The sequence below is a fragment of the Ranitomeya variabilis genome, chromosome 4 (genome assembly GCF_051348905.1).
Source record: "Ranitomeya variabilis isolate aRanVar5 chromosome 4, aRanVar5.hap1, whole genome shotgun sequence".
Taxonomy (NCBI): domain Eukaryota; kingdom Metazoa; phylum Chordata; class Amphibia; order Anura; family Dendrobatidae; genus Ranitomeya; species Ranitomeya variabilis.
In genome coordinates this window covers 154420545-154440855 of record NC_135235.1, presented here as the reverse complement: position 1 = coordinate 154440855, position 20311 = coordinate 154420545, and the positions used below count along the sequence as shown (strand labels likewise).

Here is a 20311-nt window from a genome sequence, read left to right as displayed (position 1 = left end):
GAAGACCTCAGAATTCATTCGGCTGCTTCTGTCCTGTGTCACATCATCCATAAACACTAGTGACCCAGTGCCACTGGCAGCCATGCATGCCCAAGCCATCACACTGCCTCCGCCGTGTTTTACAGATGATGTGGTATGCTTTGGATCATGAGCTGTACCACGCCTTCGCCATACTTTTCTCTTTCCATCATTCTGGTAGAGGTTGATCTTGGTTTCATCTGTCCAAAGAATGTTCTTCCAGAACCGTGCCGGCTTTTTTAGATGTTTTTTATCAAAGTCCAATCTAGCCTTTTTATTCTTGATGCTTATGAGTGGCTGTAGCATGCAGTGAACCCTCTGTATTTCCTTTCATGCAGTCTTCTCTTTATGGTAGATTTGGATATTGATACGCCGACCTCCTGGAGAGTGTTGGTCACTTGGTTGGCTGTTGTGAAGGGGTTTCTCTTCACCATGGAGATTATTCTGCGATCATCCACCACTGTTGTCTTCCATGGGCGCCCAGGTCTTTTTGCATTGATGAGTTCACCAGTGCTTTCTTTCTTTCTCAGGATGTACCAAACTGTAGATTTTGCCACTCCTAATATTGTAGCAATTTCTCGGATGGGTTTTTTCTGTTTTCGCAGCTTAAGGATGGCTTGTTTCACCTGCATGGAGAGCTCATTTTACCGCATGTTTATTTCACAGCAAAACCCTCCAAATGCAAGCACCACACCTCAAATCAACTCCAGGCCTTTATCTGCTTAATTGAGAATGACATAACAAAGGGATTGCCCACACCTGTCCATGAAATAGCCTTGGAGTCAATTGTCCAATTACTTTTGGTCCCTTGAAAAACAGGGTGGCACATGTTAAGGAGCTGAAACTCCTAAACCCTTCATCCAATTTTAATGTGGATACCCTCAAATGAAAGCTGAAAGTCTGAACTTCAACTGCATCTGAATTGTTTTGTTTAAAATTAATTGTGGTAATGTCTATAACCAAAATTAGAAAAATGTTGTCTCTGTCCAAATATATATGGACCTAACTGTATTTTCTGAAAATGAGAAATGGTCAAAATAACAAAAAAATGCATTGCTTTCAGACCTCAAATAATGCAAAAAAAAACAACAAGTTCATAATCATTTAGAAACAACAATACTGATGTTTTAACTCTGGAAGAGTTCAGAAATCAGTATTTTGTGGAATAAGCATGATTTTTAGTCACAGCTTTCATGAGTCTTGGCATGCTTTCCACCAGTCTTTCACACTGCATTTGGGTGACATTATGCCACTCCTGGTACAAAAATTTAAGCAGTTCCTCTTTGTTTGATGGCTTATGACTATCCATCTTCCTCTTGTTTACATTCCAGAGGTTTTCAATGGGGTTCAGGTCTGGAGACTGGGCTGGTCATGACAGGGATTTGATGTGGTGGTCCTTCTTCCACACCTTGATTGACCTAGCTGTGTGGTATGGCGCATTGCCCTGCTGGAAAAAAACAGTCCTCAGAGTTGGGGAACATTGCCTGAGCAGAAGGAATCAACTGTTTTTCCAGGATAACCTTGTATGCGGCTTGATTCATACGTCCTTCGCAAAGAACCATCTACCCAATTCCAGCCATGCTGAAGCATCCCCAGATCACCGATCCTCCACCAAAATTTCATAGTAGGTGCAAGACACTGTGGCTTGTACGCCTCTCCAGGTCTCCGTCTAACCACTAGAAGACCAGGTGTTGGGCAAAGCTGAAAATTAGACTCATCAGAGAAGATTACCTTACTCCAGTCCTCTATGGTCCAATCCTTATGGTCTTTGGCAAACTTCAGCCAGGCTCTCCTTGGCTTCTCATTGATGAAAGGCTTTTTATAGCTTTACATGACTTGAGCCCTGCCTCTATGAGTTTGATACAAACTGTTTTTGCCATGCACTTCACCCCATCTGCCATTTGCCATTCCTTTTGTAGGTCACTTCATATCCTGTGGTTGCTGAGTGACATTCAAATAAGATGACAGTCATCCCGGTCAGTGGAGAGTTGCTTTCGCCCTCTGCCGGTCTGTAGCTTTGTTGTCCCCAATGTCTGCTGCTTGACTTTGTTGTAATGGACTACCTTCTTAGAAATTTTAAGGATGGAGGTAACATGATGCTCACTGTATCCTTCTGCTAGTAAAGCCAGAATTGAGCCCTTTTCCTCACTCAAGACTTTTCTTTTCAATTCCTTTGGCATGGTTAAAAGTTATTTTTTCATTCAAATTACTTTTGGGCTATTCCTAGCACTTGTTTTGCCATCCAGCTTGTCCTATTGCAAGAGGATTTTGAAGCTCACAGCAGTGTTTTTATAGTTTCCCTCATTAAATAAGATTTGGTTCAGGTGATCACCTAATCAGAAGCACATTGAGTACAATGAGGTGTACTTTGGTTGGAATTCAACTGACACTGGAATGGAATGGCTGTCAGACATGTAGAGATGGTGATTTTTAGAAAACTGTGCAGTGGTCCCTTAATTTTTGCCAAAACTGTATTTTTGTAAGATGCGTGTATGTAACAACGTATTGTGGTGTGTAAAAGCATTCATATGTTTGTGCACATTTACTAAATCTATTAGAGCTCTTTCATATATGTCTTTCCATGTTTAGGAACAGACAAGTGAAATTTGCTAACCTTGTCATAACTGTTACCTTAGGGATGTGCTTGTATGGAGCGGGTTCAGGAGCTGAGCCTGCTCCATTACTGGCGGATGTCGGATGTAATACGTAGCCAGCGACTGCTTGTAACAGCAGTGATCAGAGCTCACCTTGACTGCTGTTTTAAGGATTTAAAAGCCCTTGTCAATCACTGACAGCTGCACTTAGATGTCACAATGGCCCGGTGCATGCACTCACCAGCTCCCATCAGCTCCCTGTGACACAGTTGCAGGTTGCTGATGGGTTGTCATGTGTTGCTGCCATGTTAGTCGTTCAATGGCTTTTAGTCTGAGGTTGGGCTCCCTGGACGATGTCACAATCACAGTGCCGGGACGTTATTGCAGCACGCTCACTTTGTAGATAGCAGTGACTGCAATGTCTCCCTCCTTGCTCTGACCCTATCACAGGAAGCGACTGGCGGAAGGGAGAATAAAGCTTAATTTTCTCCCTGTAGCCAACACTTTTCCATTAAGCCAGCTAACCAGGTTTTAAACCCCATTTACCTGCAGATTAACTCTATATCTGCAGATAGTTTCTCAAAATGACCAGTTACCCTTAAAGGGACTGTGTCACTCCAGAATGAGTGTTCAAACTAAGTCCTGACGCTCAGTGCTTCATGGCGGGGCCAATCATGTACATTCACCTCCCCCCTGTTTGTATTCCATCATTCTCCACCTCCCTCTAATTTGATTGACAGCTCTGGCTTCATAGAGTCAGAGAAGGATGGAGATGGATGGAAAACAAGCAGTTGAGAAGGTGTATATAAATGATTGGCCGGCATGATAATCTGAGCTCCTCTGCTTGGTTTCACTAGTCATTCTGTGCTGATAGAGAGGGATTAAAGAGGTCTCAATACACTTGAAGGATTTTTTTTAACTCTGACTCAAAACATTGTATATAATGCACCCAGCATTATACAGCTCTGGAAAAAATTAAAAGACCACCACATCAAAACTCTGTCATGGGCAGCCCAATCTCCAGACCTGAAACCCATTGAAAACCTCTGGAATGTAATCAAGAGGATAATGAATAGTCACAAGCCAACCAGCGAAGAAGAACTGCTTAAATTTTTGCACCAGAAGCACTGTGAAAGACTGGTGGAAAGCATGCCAAGACGCATGAAAGCTGTGATTAAAAATCATAGTTAATCCACAAAATATTGATTTCTGAACTCTTCCTGAGTTAAAACATTAGTATTATTGTTTTTAAATGATTATGAACTTGTTTTCTATGCATTATTTGAGGTCTGAAAGCACTGTTTTTTTTATTTATTTTTCTTAGAAAAAAAATACAAAATTTATTGCTTGGAAATTCGGAGACATGTTATCAGAAGTTTATAGAATAAAAGAACAATTTACATTTTACTCAAAAATATACTTATAAAGAGAAAAATCAGACAAACTGAAAATTTTGCAGTGGTCTCTTAATTTTTTCCAAAGCTGTATATGAGTATATATCAGTATAATGCCGACACAATCCTTCTCCAGGGCAGGTCCGCGGTGCCATACAAGCAGTGGGCATCGCACGGCGGACTCACTAGTGTGAAACTACCCTAAAGGTGTCATCCAGGGATTCTGTTAAGGGGAATCTGTCACTGATTTCATGGTGGCCTAACTAAAGGTACCAAACTGGTGACAGATTCCCATTGCAAAATGCTGGGTCACTCAGTTGTACCACAATATTGTATTCGAAGCTCCAGCACTTAATGGTGAATAGTCCCCTGAATATTCATGAGTTTCTGACTTTCTACGCTCCTGCTGCTAATTCAGTTTAAAGAACAAATAAACCTGCAAATCAGGGGCTGGGTGTAGATAAAGCCGGGAGGTATATTACAAATATGTTTAACATTCCTGTCATTATATAAAAATAAAGTTTATGGTAGCTGTAGAGTGGGCCTCTAGAGTTAATTCCTCTGGTGGGCCCTAGGCACCCCAGTTGACCCTGCCCATGTCACATGACTGCTTGTCACCGATGGGTTGGCATGACAACTCGTGGTCTGCAGGAAACCCCTGTGGTAGTCATTGCCAGATGATTGTGAGCATCACCCAATGGCCGACGCGCATAGGAGATGAGCATTTCTGCTAAAGCCAATCACCCTATCACTAACAACTGGTGTTCTCCCCTCAAGCTTTAAACATGTCTCAATCACACCTATCCTCAAAAAGCCCTCTCTTGACCCATCCTCTGTATCTAGCTATCGCCCTATATCACTTATTTCCTATGCCTCAAAACTACTGGAACAACACGTCCATCTTGAACTGTCCTCCCATCTATCTTCCGGATCCCTCTTCGACTGCTTACAGTCAGGCTTCCGGTCACACCACTCCACGGAAACTGCCCTAACTAAAGTCACCAATGACCTATTAACCGCCAAGAGCAAGCGAATCTACTCTAGCCTCCTCCTGGACCTGTCCTCTACCTTTGACACAGTGGACCATTCCCTGTTGCTGCCGACCCTCTCATCCCTTGGCATCCAGACTTGGCCCTATCCTGGATTTCGTCATACCTAACTGACCGGATATTCAGCGTCTCCCACTCACACACCACCTCCTCACCTTGCCCCCTATCTGTCGGAGTCCCGCAAGGTTCAGTTCTAGGGCCCCTGCTCTTCTCCATTTACACCTTTGGCCTGGGACAGCTCATAGAATCTCACGGTTTTCAGTATCATCTCTATGCTGACGACACACAGATCTACATCTCTGGATCAGATATCATCACCCTACTAACCAGAATCCCTCAATGTCTATCAGCTATTTCATCCTTCTCCGCTAGATTTCTAAAACTTAACATGGACAAAGCAGAATTCATCGTCTTTCCTGCAGCGCCCCAGGGTCCTGGTCATCGCAGTGGTATTGCTTTCCTCTCGGGGAGAGTGATGCTACGTTTGGAGGCAAGGAAGGATAACTGCATCCAGGTATCACAAACATGCAACACATTTCACACTCCAGATCACCAGGGGAGCTTCTGCTCCTATTTATTAGGTCACTCCCCATATATACAGTACAGACCAAAAGTTTGGACACACCTTCTCATTTAAAGATTTTTCTGTATTTTCATGACTATGAAAATTGTACATTCACACTGAAGGCATCAAAACTATGAATTAACACATGTGGAATTATATACTTAATAAAAAAGTGTGAAACAACTGAAATTATGTCTTATATTCTAGGTTCTTCAAAATAGCCACCTTTTGCTTTGATGACTGCTTTGCACACTCTTGGTATTCTTTTGATGAGCTTCAAGAGGTAGTCACCGGAAATGGTCTTCCAACAATCTTGAAGGAGTTCCCAGAGATGCTTAGCACTTGTTGGCCCTTTTGCCTTCACTCTGCGGTCCAGCTCACGCCAAACCATCTCGTGACTGGTCTGGTGACTGTGGAGGCCAGGTCATCTGGCGTAGCACCCCATCACTCTCCTTCTTGGTCAAATAGCCCTTACACAGCCTGGAGGTGTGTTTGGGGTCATTGTCCTGTTGAAAAATAAATGATGGTCCAACTAAATGCAAACCGGATGGAATAGCATTCCGTTGCAAGATGCTGTGAAAGCCATCCTGGTTCAGTATGCTCTCAATTTTGAATAAATCCCCAACAGTGTCACCAGCAAAGCATCCCCACACCATCACACCTCCTCCTCCATGCTTCACGGTGGGAACCTGGTGGTTGGAACCAAAGATCTCAAATTTGGACTCATCAGACCAAAGCACAGATTTCCACTGGTCTAATGTCCATTCCTTGTGTTCTTTAGCCCAAACAAGTCTCTTCTGCTTGTTGCCTGTCCTTAGCAGTGGTTTCCTAGCAGCTATTTTACCATGAAGGCCTACTGCACAAAGTCTCCTCTTAACAGTTGTTTGTTTCTGTTTCTCAAGAGTTGTTGTAGAGATGTGTCTGCTGCTAGAGCTCTGTGTGGCATTGACCTGGTCTCTAATCTGAGCTGCTGTTAACCTGCGATTTCTGAGGCTGGTGACTCAGATAAACTTATCCTCAGAAGCAGAGGTGACTCTTGGTCTTACTTTCCTGGGGCGGTCCTCATGTGAGCCAGTTTCTTTGCAGTGCTTGATGGTTTTTGCCACTGCATTTGGGGACACTTTCAAAATTTTCCCAATTTTTCGGACTGACTGACCTTCATTTGTTAAAGTAATGATGGCCACTCGTTTTTCTTTACTTAGCTGATTTTTTCTTGTCATAATACATATTCTAACAGTCTATTCAATAGGACTATCAGCTGTGTATCCACCAGACTTCTGCACAACACAGCTGATGGCCCTAACCCCATTTATAAGGCATGAAATTCCACTTATTAAACCTGACAGGGCTCACCTGTGAAGTGAAAACCATTCCCGGTGACTACCTCTTGAAGCTCATCAAGAGAATGCCAAGAGTGTGCAAAGCAGTCATCAAAGCAAAAGGTGGCTGCTTTGAAGAACCTAGAATATAAGATATAATTTCAGTTGTTTCACACTTTTTTATTAAGTATATAATTCCACATGTGTTAATTCATAGTTTTGATGCCTTCAGTGTGAATGTACAATTTTCATAGTCGAGAAAAATCTTTAAATGAGAAGGTGTGTCCAAACGTTTGGTCTGTACTGTATATGTATATAACTGGTAGTCTGTAGGGAGAGTTAGAATGTTCCAGACCTGAGTCTGAGGTGGACAGAGGGTCAAAGGAGCTGTGTATGCCCTCAGAGCTGCAGCTCCCAGAAAGAGACATCCAGAAGGCAGAACTGTATTTTGCAAGGAAGTCGTAGCAAAGGAGAGGATACCAGAAGGGGAACAGCCCTACACAGGCTGCCTCCTTCTGATGCACAGAAGCCCGGTAGCCGGAACACCGAGGGAGTAGGGACCTTTATGCTTTGCTCCAGAGACCAGTAGGACAACTAATTGCAAGTTACCTGTCCGCCCTACACTCAGGAGGCACGGTGACACCTACAGAGCTGGGTTATCTAAGAGACGCTATCTCTCAAGTCACCAGTCATACGGGTATTGTCCTATCCTATATGGGGGACAGAGAGAGCGAAACATCGCATCTGTGAGACCCTTATGTGAAGCTATAGGCAGTAAGGGACTATACATCCGCAGCGCAAAAGAAGGCTACAGATTTCCACCTGGATAAGGGAACTCTGGACTTGCCTCTAAACCGGCCGGACTCTGCCTGCCCTGTGATCTGGTGCCCTGGACTGTGGATGCTGAAGTCTTCAGTAAAGGTAAAGAGACTGCAACCTTGTGTTGTTCTTCTCTGCACCTCTCACCATCCACCATCTACACACCGGGAAGCACTGGGGACATACTTCACCTATGGGAAGGTATACCATCTAGCTGCCATAACATCACCCCAGCAGACCCCTTAAAGCAGCGTCGGTCACCCTGACCGAACACCACAGGTGGCATCACGAACACAAACTTTATCCCTTTAAAGACCTTTCCCTTTTACACGGACTCCCAGGGCCACGGACCGAGTCAGCCACCGTGACATCCCCCTGTGAACTGAAGGACCCGGTACCGAGTACCCCACGGCCCCCATTCCCCCATCTCACGTGACCCCCCCAACGAACCTATCCATTACAGTAAACGGCTGCCCACTCTCCCCAGTCCCACAAGCTGTCTCGGGGTAATCCTTGACACTGATCTCTCCTTCAAATCTCATATCCAGGCCCTTTCCACTTCCTGCCACTTTCAACTCAAAAATATTTCACGGATCCGTACATTCTTAAACCAAGAATCTGCAAAAACCCTAGTTCATGCCCTCATCTCCCGCCTCGACTACTGTAACCTCCTGCTCTGTGGCCTCCCCTCTAACACTCTCGCACCCCTCCAATCTATTCTAAACTCAGCTGCCCGACTAATCGACCTGTCCCCCCGCTATTCCCCAGCCTCTCCCCTCTGTCAATACCTTCACTGGCTCCCCATTACCCAGAGACTCCAGTACAAAAGCCTAACCATGACATACAAAGCCATCCACAACCTGTCTCCACCATACATCTGTGACCTCGTCTCCTGGTACTTTCCGGCACGCAACCTCCTAACCTCACAAGATCTCCTTCTCTACTCCCCTCTTATCTCCTCTTCCCACAATCGCATACAAGATTTCTCTCACGCATCACCCCTATTCTGGAACGCTCTACCACAACATATCAGACTCTCACCTACCCTCGAAACCTTCAAAAAGAACCTGAAGACCCACCTCTTCCGACAAGCCTACAACCTGCAGTAACCACCGATCGACCAAACCGCTGCACGACCAGCTCTATCCTCGCCTACTGTATCCTCACCCATCCCTTGTAGATTGTGAGCCCTCGGGGCAGGGTCCCCTCTCCTCCTGTACCAGTTGTGACTTGTATTGTTCAAGATTATTGTACTTGTTTTTATTATGTATACCCCTCCTCACATGTAAAGCGCCATGGAATAAATGGCGCTATAATAATAAATAATAATAATAATAATAATAATAAAGCCCTGCTGTGTGTAGCTCAAGTGATCGGATGACTGCAGCTTTTAATCTCCCATGGGGTCTATTGGAGCTAGTAAAAAGTAAAAAAAAATGTTTAAAAATCTAAAAAATGAAAAAAAAATAAAAAAGTTTAAATCACCACCCATTTGCCCTATTAAAAAAACACAATAAAAAATACACATATTTGGTATCGCTTGGCTCAGAATTGCCTGATCTATCAAAATATATAAACTAGATGGTGGCCCGATTCTAACGCATAGGGTATTCTAGAATATTTATGTATATGTATGTACGTCGCGCTGTGAGTGGGGGTTAAATTCCGCGCAAATATCGCTGCCTGGTCGCACCCGGCTGGCCGATCAGCGAAGCGAGCTTCTATAAATATTTAATCTGATCAGTAAATGGTGTAATGAGAAAATGTTATCAGCTCAGTGCGCAAAAATTAAGCCTTCATTCAGCCCCAGATCATGAAAATTGGAGATGCTACAGGTCTTGGAAAATGGTGACGTTTTTATTAACAAACTTTGGATTTTTTTTCACCACTTAAATAAAAAAGTACTTGTACATGGTTGGTATCTACGAACTCATAATTACCTGCAGAATCATAATGGCAGGTCAGTTTTAGCATTTAGTGAAGACTCTTTTTGCAATTTCACCGCATTTGGAATTTTTTTCCCGTTTTCGAGTACACGACATGGTAAAACCAATAGTGTCATTGAAAAGTACAACTTGTCCCACAAAAAACAAGCCCTCACATGGCCATATTGACAGAAAAATAACAAAGTTATGGCTCTGCTATGGCTCTGGGAAGAAGGGGAGCAGGAAAAAAAAGGAAACTCAAAAATGGAAAACCCAAGGTGGTCAAAGGATTACATCAGATAATTATATCACACAAAATATTTAGTAAATACCATTTACCATATGTCTACTTCACTTCAGTATCATTTTTAATATATATATATATATATATATATATATATATATATATATATATATATATATATATATATATATATATAGATATATATATATATATATATATATACTGTAGATATAGATATATATACTGTTAGCAAGTTAGAAGGGTTAAAAGTTGATCAGCAATTTCTCATTTTCCAACAATTTACAAAACCATTTTTTAGGGACCACATCACCTTTGAAGTGACTTTGGGGGCCTATGTGACAGAAAATACCCAAATGTGATACCATTTTAAAAACTGCACCATTCAAAGTGCTGAAAAATACAGTTTATTAACCCTTCGGGTTCTTCACAGGAATTAAAAGAATATGTAAGGAATAAAATGAACATTTAACTTTCTTTTCACAAAAATGTTACTTTAATACCGATTTTTATTTTCACAAGAGTAGCAGGAGAAAATGGAAAATTTGTTATGAAATTTCTCCTGTGTATGCCAATACCCCATATATGGGGGAAATCTACTGTTTGTGTGCATGGCAGGGCTTGGAAGGGAAAGAGCACGATGTGACTTTTGAACTCAAAATAAGCAGGATTCAATAACGGATGCCATGTAGTGTTTCGAGAGCCCCTGATGTGCCTAAACAGTAGAAACCCCCCACAAGTAAGGCCATTTTGGAAACTAGACCACTCAATTAATTTGTTTAGATTTTCGGTGAGCACCTTGAGCCCCCAATTGCTTCACAACATTTTAAAACGTTGAGTGTGAAAATAAAAAATAATCACATTTTTCCTACAAAAGTGTTGATTTAGTCCCAAATGTTTCCTTTTCACAAAGGTAATAGGAGAAAATGGAGCTCAAAATCTGTTTGTGATTTCTCCTGAGTATGCTGATACCTCATATGTGGGTAAAAACTACTTTTTGGGCGCACGGCAGGGCTCACAAGGTTAGGAGAGCTGACTTTTGCAGTGCTAAATTGGCTGGAAAGATAGTGGAAGTAATGTCCAGTTTGCAGAACCCCTGATATGCTTAAACAATGGAAACCCCCTACAAATTACTCCATTTTGTAAACTACGCCCCTCAAGGAATTTATCTAGAGGTGTGATGAGCATCTTGAATTCACAGGTGCTTCACAGAATTTTAAAACATATGATTTTGACTCTTTGGGTGTTTTCCAGAAATGAGCAGCAATGAGAAATTTCTGCAATGAGCTGCCTGTGGGAACTGCAGCTTCAGTAACCTCAATGACATCACCGCAGGTCACTGAAGCTGCACTCTGATGCTCTGCTCACTGTCTCCTGGATGCAAAACTGAACAGTCGCATCATGCCACCTTTCAGCAAGGCATCCAGATGAAGCACAGATGCATTACGGCTTGGGATAAATGAATTATCGTCAGACAGATGAGATACGCGGTGTTTTTTTATTTTTAATTTTACAGTAATAAATAGGTAAAAGATGATGGGGTGTTTTATTTCAAATAAAGAACTTTATTCTGGCTGTGTCTTCTTTATTACAATCTTAATATGAGGATACAAATGGGTGCGTCTTACAGGCCCCTCTCCATTACTATCCTTTGAGCTTGATGTCAGTGGCCATAAAACAACTGACATCAACTCCAACCCTATTAACTCACTTGCCACCACACCAGGGCAAGTGGGAAGCGTGAGGTTAAGCGCCAGATTTGAAGTATCTTATTGACACGCCATTTCTGGGGCCACTGAGGACTAATGTTATTAGCCTATGAGGGGGGCAATGTTGTTGTGACCAAAAAAAGTAATTCTGGTGTTTTGACTTTTTTTCTTGTCACGTTGTTTAACGATCGGGTTAGTTCTTTTTTTATATTGATAGATCGGGCGATTCTGAACTCGGTGATGCCAAATACAGTATGTGTATGTTTGATTTTTTTTTATTGTTTTATTTGGAATTGGACAAAAAAGGGGTGTTTTGAACTTTTATATATGTTTTATTTTTTGAATATTTAAATTTTCTTTTTTTTTTTTTTTTTTTACTTTTGCCATGCTTCAATAGTATCATGGGAGACTAGAAGCTGCCATAACCCGATTGCCTCTGCTACATACAGGTGCTTGTAGGAATCCGGGAGTGACAACCATAGAGGTCTGCTGGAGACATCTGGTTGTCATGCCAACCCACTGGCGACCCTCGGTCATGTGACACGGGCGCTGATGGGCGGGATTTCCGGAGCCTTTGCTGGAAGCTCATGTTAAATGCCGCTGTCAGAGTTTGACAGCGGCATTTAACTGGTTAACAGCCGCTAGTGGATCTCAATTCCACACACGGCTGTTAGAGGCGTATGTCAGCTGTTCAAAACAGCCGACATGTGCTGGAAAAGATGTGGGCTCAGCACCGGAGCCAATATCAAAAGTGACCTGCGTACAGTTAGAGACAGAAAGGGTAGATACAAGTCTGTTCTCTCTTTGCAGTAGTGAGATTATTAAATACTGTGTATTGGAGTTGGTAGTGAACGGCTGGACTTTTTTTTATCATACTAGGATCAGCCTTTCAATGATATTCATTTACCTGTTAGTTCAAATCATATCTGCACCTGTTTTGTCCCCTGCTCTCCTACTCAACATCTGCTGTGTGTGAAACCTCACTGTCCTCATTTTCCATTTTCCTTCTTGTTACCTATAGATATTAGCATTTCTATTTTCCTGTTTCCTCTTCATCCCAGCCTTGATTATTACATTTTTCCTCACCTGTACCGCACTTGCCACCTTATGTTTTCATTGTACATTAGCAGTGCATTGTGGAAACTAATGGAAAAAAAAGTTGGAGGACATTCTGTTGGCAGGCTCAGCTAGCAGAGTAAACCCTCAATACGCATGAGAGAACTGCAAGTAATGCTGCTAGATGATCAAACAGTGGGGCGAGGTATTCAAAACAACAAGGCAGCATAAAAATGGCAAAAGACACAAGATTAGGCTCACATACATTGTGCTCTCCCATGAACACTGTGCCAGGATTTCTGTTGGAATCCCTGAATAACAAGACTCTGATCGAAACCCAGAAAGAGTCATTCAATTCAGTGAAGCCGATGGAGTCACTGTGTACATTGTTTGGCCTTGGTCCAGTGATCATCTTTTTCACGCATGCAAAGAAATGTGGACTGCTATTCTTTTGTCTGAAAAAGATATACACTGCCAGGACAGACAGAGGCCAGACAGTATCCAAAGTGACTTAGTTGACTCTGGAATCCTTTTTTTCTTGTGAAGCCAACAAAACCAGCAGACTGCACTTTATATGTGTGAATCTAGCCTAACATGCACTCTACAGCATTTTCATCTTTTATAAAATTACCAATCAAATGAGAGGTACATTTTTAGAAACTATGATGTGTTAATTACCTGGCAGGCAGCAGGGGACCCTCCAATGTCTCGAAATCCAGCACAGATCATTGACTCCCGAACCCTTTCACCCCAGAATTTTTTCTGTTTGCATGTTTTTGTATCAATAATTGGCAGCTTGGCTTGGTTCAGAACTTCTGACAGTGTAAAGTTCTCTTTTCCACCTTGTTAAAAAAATCCAAAACATATAGAAATGATATAAAATGAAGTTCCACATTGATGGAGTCTAAGAAGCTGGACAAACCATCATGAGATTACAGTACCATTATTAGTACCAGTGCGCTGTAAGCAAACACAACAAAATGCCTAAAAGAACAATGCCTGAAAAAAAAAACAGGTTTTCTTGAATGGCAGTTATATGGAATAGTGAAGCAGCTGCTTACTTGGAAACTAGAAAAAGCAAATTGATTTGATACAAATCAAATTTATATCAAATTTTAGGAAATGTCCTGATGAATTTGAACAATTTGTAATTCGAGTGAATCACCAAAAGATTACCCGCCTCCATCTTACACATTGCAGAAGATTGCATGTATCGTGACCACATGGTATTGTGCAGTCAATAAGGAAACAGGACTAACATAGCCTTTATGACAGCTGAGGGAGGAAATGCAACAGCCATGTTAGGGCGGCAGAGAACTATACCAAACATTGACTCAAACTGATGGTGTCACTGTCAGTGGTCACATTATCGTGCATTGACTGAGACTAATGATGCATCTTCCATTTGCTCCCCACTAATAAGCTTGCTAGGGGGAAAGAAGGCCAATTGTGATGTGTGTTTGGTTCTACTACTGCCTAGATGACTGGTGCCAGAGGTGGTGATGCTGTTGTGTGTGGCTACCACATTCTTAGCCGTGTTTTTTTATTTTACATTACCCTGGTTATTGTCATGTTTAGGTATCCACAATGACAGTAGAAAATTCCCACTCCCTCGTCATGCATGCACAGCTGGCCGGAGCGCTGCTATAGGGGGATAAAGCATTGGGTTCACATGATATCAACTACTAGATCATGGACTGACATACTGGAAATCAGGTATTTCCCATAGCAAAAGTGCAACTGTACGATAAAGTATTACTGATCACCTAATGGTAACCATGACATTGGATTGAATAAAGGATCTATAGAGGCACTAAGTGCTAATTATATGTAACAACAGCCTCTTCTGAAGCATTACATCTCGCTATCCAAGGGTGATTTATATTCCTTTATTCAAGGGTAAATTACCTTGAAGTGCATATGCTGTTATTAGCCAAAGGCTTAAAATTTAACAATTGGAAAGGACACCAGCTTATGTGCTGCAATACTACTACCAGATGTGCACACCTTGTAATTAACTGCGGAGCATAGTAGCCACCATCTCCAACCTTAATTACTAGTTTATCTGGACCTATACAATCTGTAAATTTACTGATACAACCCCACCACTTTTATTTAGCACAAATTCCCTTCACTGTTTAATGTAATTTACCTTGGTTATTCCCATATTTTATTTTAGCCTACATTGTTTACAACATTATATTTTTTGTTGATCATGTTAAACTCAATTATTCAACCCTTGACCAATAGAACGGAATTCCATACTTGTCTTCCTCTTCCTGTATTGCTTCATCAGTTAGCCATATGTGTGCCTGGGAGACATGCATTTACTTGTCTGTTTGCACGAAAACTCAACTCCCACGTGTCCAAGTTCACCACAATTGCTTCCATGCCACATGGATTGTACTGCCTTTTGCAAAATGATGACATATGCTCAATGTCAGGCATCCAGATGTAGCAGAGCTGGACTCGTCGTGGGACACTCGTTATTAAGGACTACGTCAGAATAGGGGGTATTTGTGTTGGTTTATTTTTTATCTTTGCAGGAGATCGAGGGATTCGGGGAATTAGCAGAACAATAAAGATGGGAACACTGTGTGGTGTTTTATTTCAATAAAAGACTTTATTCTGGCTGTGTTTTTATTTAACCTGTAACAACTATAGGATTAGTAACGGAGAGGTGTCTTATTGACACCTCTCCATTACTAATGGGCTTGATGTCACCTTACAATACAAAGGTGAAATTAACCCCCAAACTAGCGCGGCTGAGTGCTGGTGTTTGTAGCTGGAGGGGGCAATATCCATGGTCCCTTCCTAGGCTATTAATATCAGCCCACAGCTATCTGCCTAGCCTTTGCTGGTTATTAATTATAGGGGGACCCCATGTCATTTTTTGGGGGTTCCCCCTACTTTAATAGCCAGTAAAGGCTAGGTATACAGCTCTGAGCTGATATTAATACCCTGGGAAGCTCTATGGGAGTTAACCCCTTCCAAGGCTATAAACATCAGCCCAAAGTTTTTGGCGTTCCCCCTGCTGGTTTAGAAAATTGCGTGGGAGCCCAAGCCATTTAAAAAAATTGTATTTGGTAACAAAAAAGGAAAGGACATTACATATTCCTGTGTGGCCGGTGTCACACTTGCGAGTGTGATGTGAGAAATATGCGCATGTTTGACATGGTCTCTCGCATCAACACCTGACACTCGGGACCGGAGTGTGCGGCTGCTTGTATTTCTGTGCAGCCGCACACGCCGGTCCGAGTGCTTGCGGCAGTGCCAGGTGTTGATGCGAGACACTCGCACGAGTATCTCGCATCACACTCAGAAGTGTGACACCGGCCCGACACGTACTTCCGGATGTGACACAAGATTCAACATATGTAAATTAGTACACATGCGTAGTAAGCTGTGTTCCTGCAGTTATTACGTATGTGACTAATAATTAGATGTGGTTTTACTGCATGTAATGATATTCTATAGGAAATTTACTGTTACGCCGCTTCCTTATACTTACCTGTCTGGCCAGCGCACTCCCGATGCTCCCTACTGCTCTCCGTCTTCCAGCTGCTCCGGCGCTCGTCCCTTCGGTGGTCCGCGCATGCGCAGACGTGCTTCTCTCGTCGCTGGGGCTTCTTGGAGGTCGTGACCCGGCAGCTCTGCCTCCAATATGGCGGCGCCTGTCGGGTACTTCTACCCAGCACCTGCCCTGCTCAGACGCCTTTGCGTCTATTGCGTTCGCTGGCTTTGTGCCATCGTCACCTTAGGTTCCTAGGCTCCGTTCCTTGCATCCTAACCTGTGACTCTGACTGTCTATGTTTGCTGTCCCTGCCAGTCCTGTGTTCCTGCTGTACCTTGCCAGCCCTGTGTTCCTGCCATGTTCTGCCAGTCCTGTGTTCCTGCTAGTCCTATGTTCCCGCCGTGTCCTGCCAGTCCTGTGTTCCTGCCATCCCTGCCAGTCCTGTGTTCCTGCCATACCTTGCCAGCCCTGTGTTCCTGCCATGTCCTGCCAGTCCTGTGTTTCTGCCAGTCCTGTGTTCCTGCCGTGTCCTGCCAGTCCTGTGTTCCCGCCGTGTCCTGCCAGTCCTGTGTTCCTGCTGTGCCTTCCAGTCCGGTGTTCGTGCTGTGTCCTGCTGTTCCTGCTGTACCTCCCAGTCCTGCGTGCCTGCCATTCCTGCCAGTCTAGAGTCTCCTTGTTTCCATCTTACATGTGCTTTCATCCTACCGGTCAGTACTTTGTCTTTGCTGCCTCCATCTGTCCAGTACCTCCGCCATTCTAGTCTCTTCAGTAACTGTGTCTTTCCCCCGTCTTCCGTTGTTTCTTTGTTCTATCTTCAGTCGTCCCTTTGGCTCCGGCAGTTGCGGCTTCACCCTCCTTGGGCCTGTCCCTAACTCTCCCTGTATTGTATTAATATCAGCCCACAGCTGATATGCTAATATCAGCCCACAGCTGATAACTGATTTAATGAGCCATTCGCAGTTTCACTGTACCGTCCGTGAAGACAGGGTGGCATCATCTGGTTCACTCGTCCTCGGGGGCTCTGAAGCCGTGACCCAGAGGGTCCACTTCCTTAGTCCTGATATTTACTCTGCGGGGACAGAGCATTTCCGTATTGTAAACAGACATGCTGCGGTCTGGAAAGATGCGCCGCATGTCTGTTTACGCAGATCTACCGCCTGCATCTTTGAACGCATAGTGAAAATGAGATTTCTTGAAATGCCATCCACTACGCTGTAACATCTGGCCGCTGCAGGTTGGACGCTGCAGATGTACACAGCGTCCAACCTGCAGTGTTTACTGACTGTGTGCACATACCCTTTTTGCAAACAGGAAATCACTTTTTTCCTTCCCAGAAGCCAACTTTCAATAAGCTTTATTTCAAGTGACAAAAAACGCATCAAAAACGCATGTAAAAACGCATAAAAAATGCAGGTGACCTGCCAGTGACCTCAGATGCAGATTTCACCTGCGTCAAATCCTGAGCAGATACTGAGCCAATCCTGACTGTGGAAACATACCCTCACTGTCAAAGTTTTTTCAAATATCTAATTTGTATCTTCTCCCTTTCAGTATCATTACATTGCTTCTCCTGTTTCCATGTGCAAATGAGAATGAGGATGTTTCCTCTATATTGCGACATCCCTTCAGATATTTGTAGACAGCTATTTAGCCTTCTTTTCTGCAATCTAAACATTTCCAGATCCTTCAATCTCTCCTCGTAGGACATAGTATGCAGTCCTCTCACCATCCTGGGAGTTCTTCTCTGAACTTGCTCAAGTTTTTCTTTTTTAAAAAAATATGGTTCCCAGAACTGGACACAGTATTCTAGATGAGGCCTGACCAAAGAGCAGTAGAGGGGGATAATTACTTGACGTGATCTAGATTCTATGCTTCTCTTAATATATCCCAGAATTGTGTTTGCCTTTTTTCCTGCTGCGTCATACTGTTGACTCATGTGTAGTCTTTGATCTATTAGTATAACCCAAGTATTTTTTACACATGCTGTTGCTTAGTTCTGTTGCTCCCATTCTGTAGATGTAATTTTCGTTTTCTTGCCCAAATGTAGAATCTTGCATTTCTCTCTGTTAAATACAATTTTATTAAGGTACCGTCACACTAAGCGACGCTGCAGCGATAGCGACAGCAATGCCGATCGCTGCAGCGTCGCTGTGTGGTCGCTGGAGAGCTGTCACACAGACCGCTCTCCAGCGACCAGCGATGCCGAGGTCCCCGGGTAACCAGGGTAAACATCGGGTTGCTAAGCGCAGGGCCGCGCTTAGTAACCCGATGTTTACCCTGGTTACCAGCGTAAAAGTTAAAAAAACAAACAGTACATGCTCACCTGCGCGTCCCCCAGCCTCTGCATCCTGACGCTGACTGAGCTCCGGCCCTAACAGCACAGCGGTGACGTCACCGCTGTTGCTTTCACTTTCAGTTTAGGGCCGGCGCTTTAGTGTCAGGAAGCAGAGGCTGGGGGACGCGCAGGTGAGTATGTACTGTTTGTTTTTTTAACTTTTACGCTGGTAACCAGGGTAAACATCGGGTTACTAAGCGCGGCCCTGCGCTTAGTAACCCGATGTTTACCCTGGTTACCAGTGTAAAATATCGCTGGTATCCTTGCTTTTGCTGTCAAACACGGCGATACACGGCGACCTAGCGACCAAATAATGTGCAGACCTTCTAGCAGCGACCAGCAATTTCACAGCGGGATCCAGATCGCTGCTGCGTGTCAAATACAGCGATATCGCCATCCAGGTCGCTGCAACGTCACGGATTGCTGGCGATATCGCCTAGTGTGACGGTACCTTTAGTCTCCGGCCATTGTTTATCTAGCTTATCTAGATCCTTTTGAATCCTTTCTATCATCTCTAGTGTTAGCTATCCCTCCTAGCTTTGCATCGTGTTCAAATTTGATTAGTTTACCTTCAGTTTCCTTATCTGGATCATTTTTAAAAATATTGAACAACACTTGGGCAAGGACAGAACCTTGAAACACTTGAAACACTCTTCTAGTTGGATCTGCAACCATTTATTACCACTCTTTGATTATGATCACTGAGCCAGTTATGAATCGACCTAACTGTAGCCTTATCAATCCCATATTTCCTCATTTTTTCAATAAGGATAGTATTGTATACTTTATCAAATGCTTTGCTGAAGTCAAGATATACTATATCTACCGCATTTTGCTGATCCACCCAGTCAGTCATTCTATCATAGAAATGAATTAGATTAGTCTGGCATGACTTGTTTGCTACAAACCTATGCTGGCTCTGATTAATTGCTGTATTCTTATCCATGTACTTACATACATGCTATTTAATAATTTGTTCAAATATCTTTCATGGTATAGAAGTAAGACTCACTGGCCTGTAATTTCCTGGCTCCATCTTCTTTCCTTTTTTGAAGATAGGGACAACATTGCCCTTCTCCAATCTTCTTGGACTTCTCCTGTTCTCCAAGATTTTTCAAAAATTCTGGCTAGTGGTTCTGCAATATTCTCTATGTCTTTCAGTACCCTAGAATGTAATTCATCTAGACCAATATAATTTTTGCTTCAAGGTGCACTCTTCCAATGACAGCAGCAATGAGGGCAAAAGACTTTAAATGATGTAAATGACCCATTGAGTAATTATTTTGAATTGTGGTTACACAGTGCCACAATAAGGCCAGGTGCTGATGACACCTCCAGACCAGGCAAGGAGAAAATATCAAGCAACCACAAAAATATACAGCTCTGGAAAAAATTAAGAGACCACTGCAAAATGTTCAGTTTGTCTGATTTTTCTCTTTATAGGTATATTTTTGAGTAAAATGTAAATTGTTCTTTTATTCTATAAACTTCTGACAACATGTCTCTGAATTTCCAAGCAATACATTTTGTATTTTTTCTGACTAATAAAAATGGTCAATTTTTTTTTTTAAAACAGTGCTTTTCAGACCTCAGATAATGCAAAGAAAACAAGTTCATAATCATTTATAAACAATAATACTAATGTTTTAACTCAGGAAGACTTCAGAAATCAATATTTTTTGGAATAACCATGATTTTTAATCACAGCTTTCATGCATCTTGGCATGCTTTCCACCAGTCTTTCACACTGCT

At 42.8% G+C, this 20311-nt stretch overlaps 1 protein-coding gene across 1 annotated transcript in view; it reads right to left on the bottom strand.

Annotated features, from left to right (window-relative positions):
* The window catches only part of LOC143768545 (elastase-1-like), a 133338-nt gene that overhangs the window by 19698 nt on the left and 93329 nt on the right, over positions 1–20311 (bottom strand). Inside the window, exon 5 of the mRNA XM_077257195.1 lies at positions 13389–13552. Within this exon, the coding sequence (XP_077113310.1) occupies positions 13389–13552 (164 nt within the window). The remainder of the gene's footprint in view (positions 1–13388; positions 13553–20311) is intronic.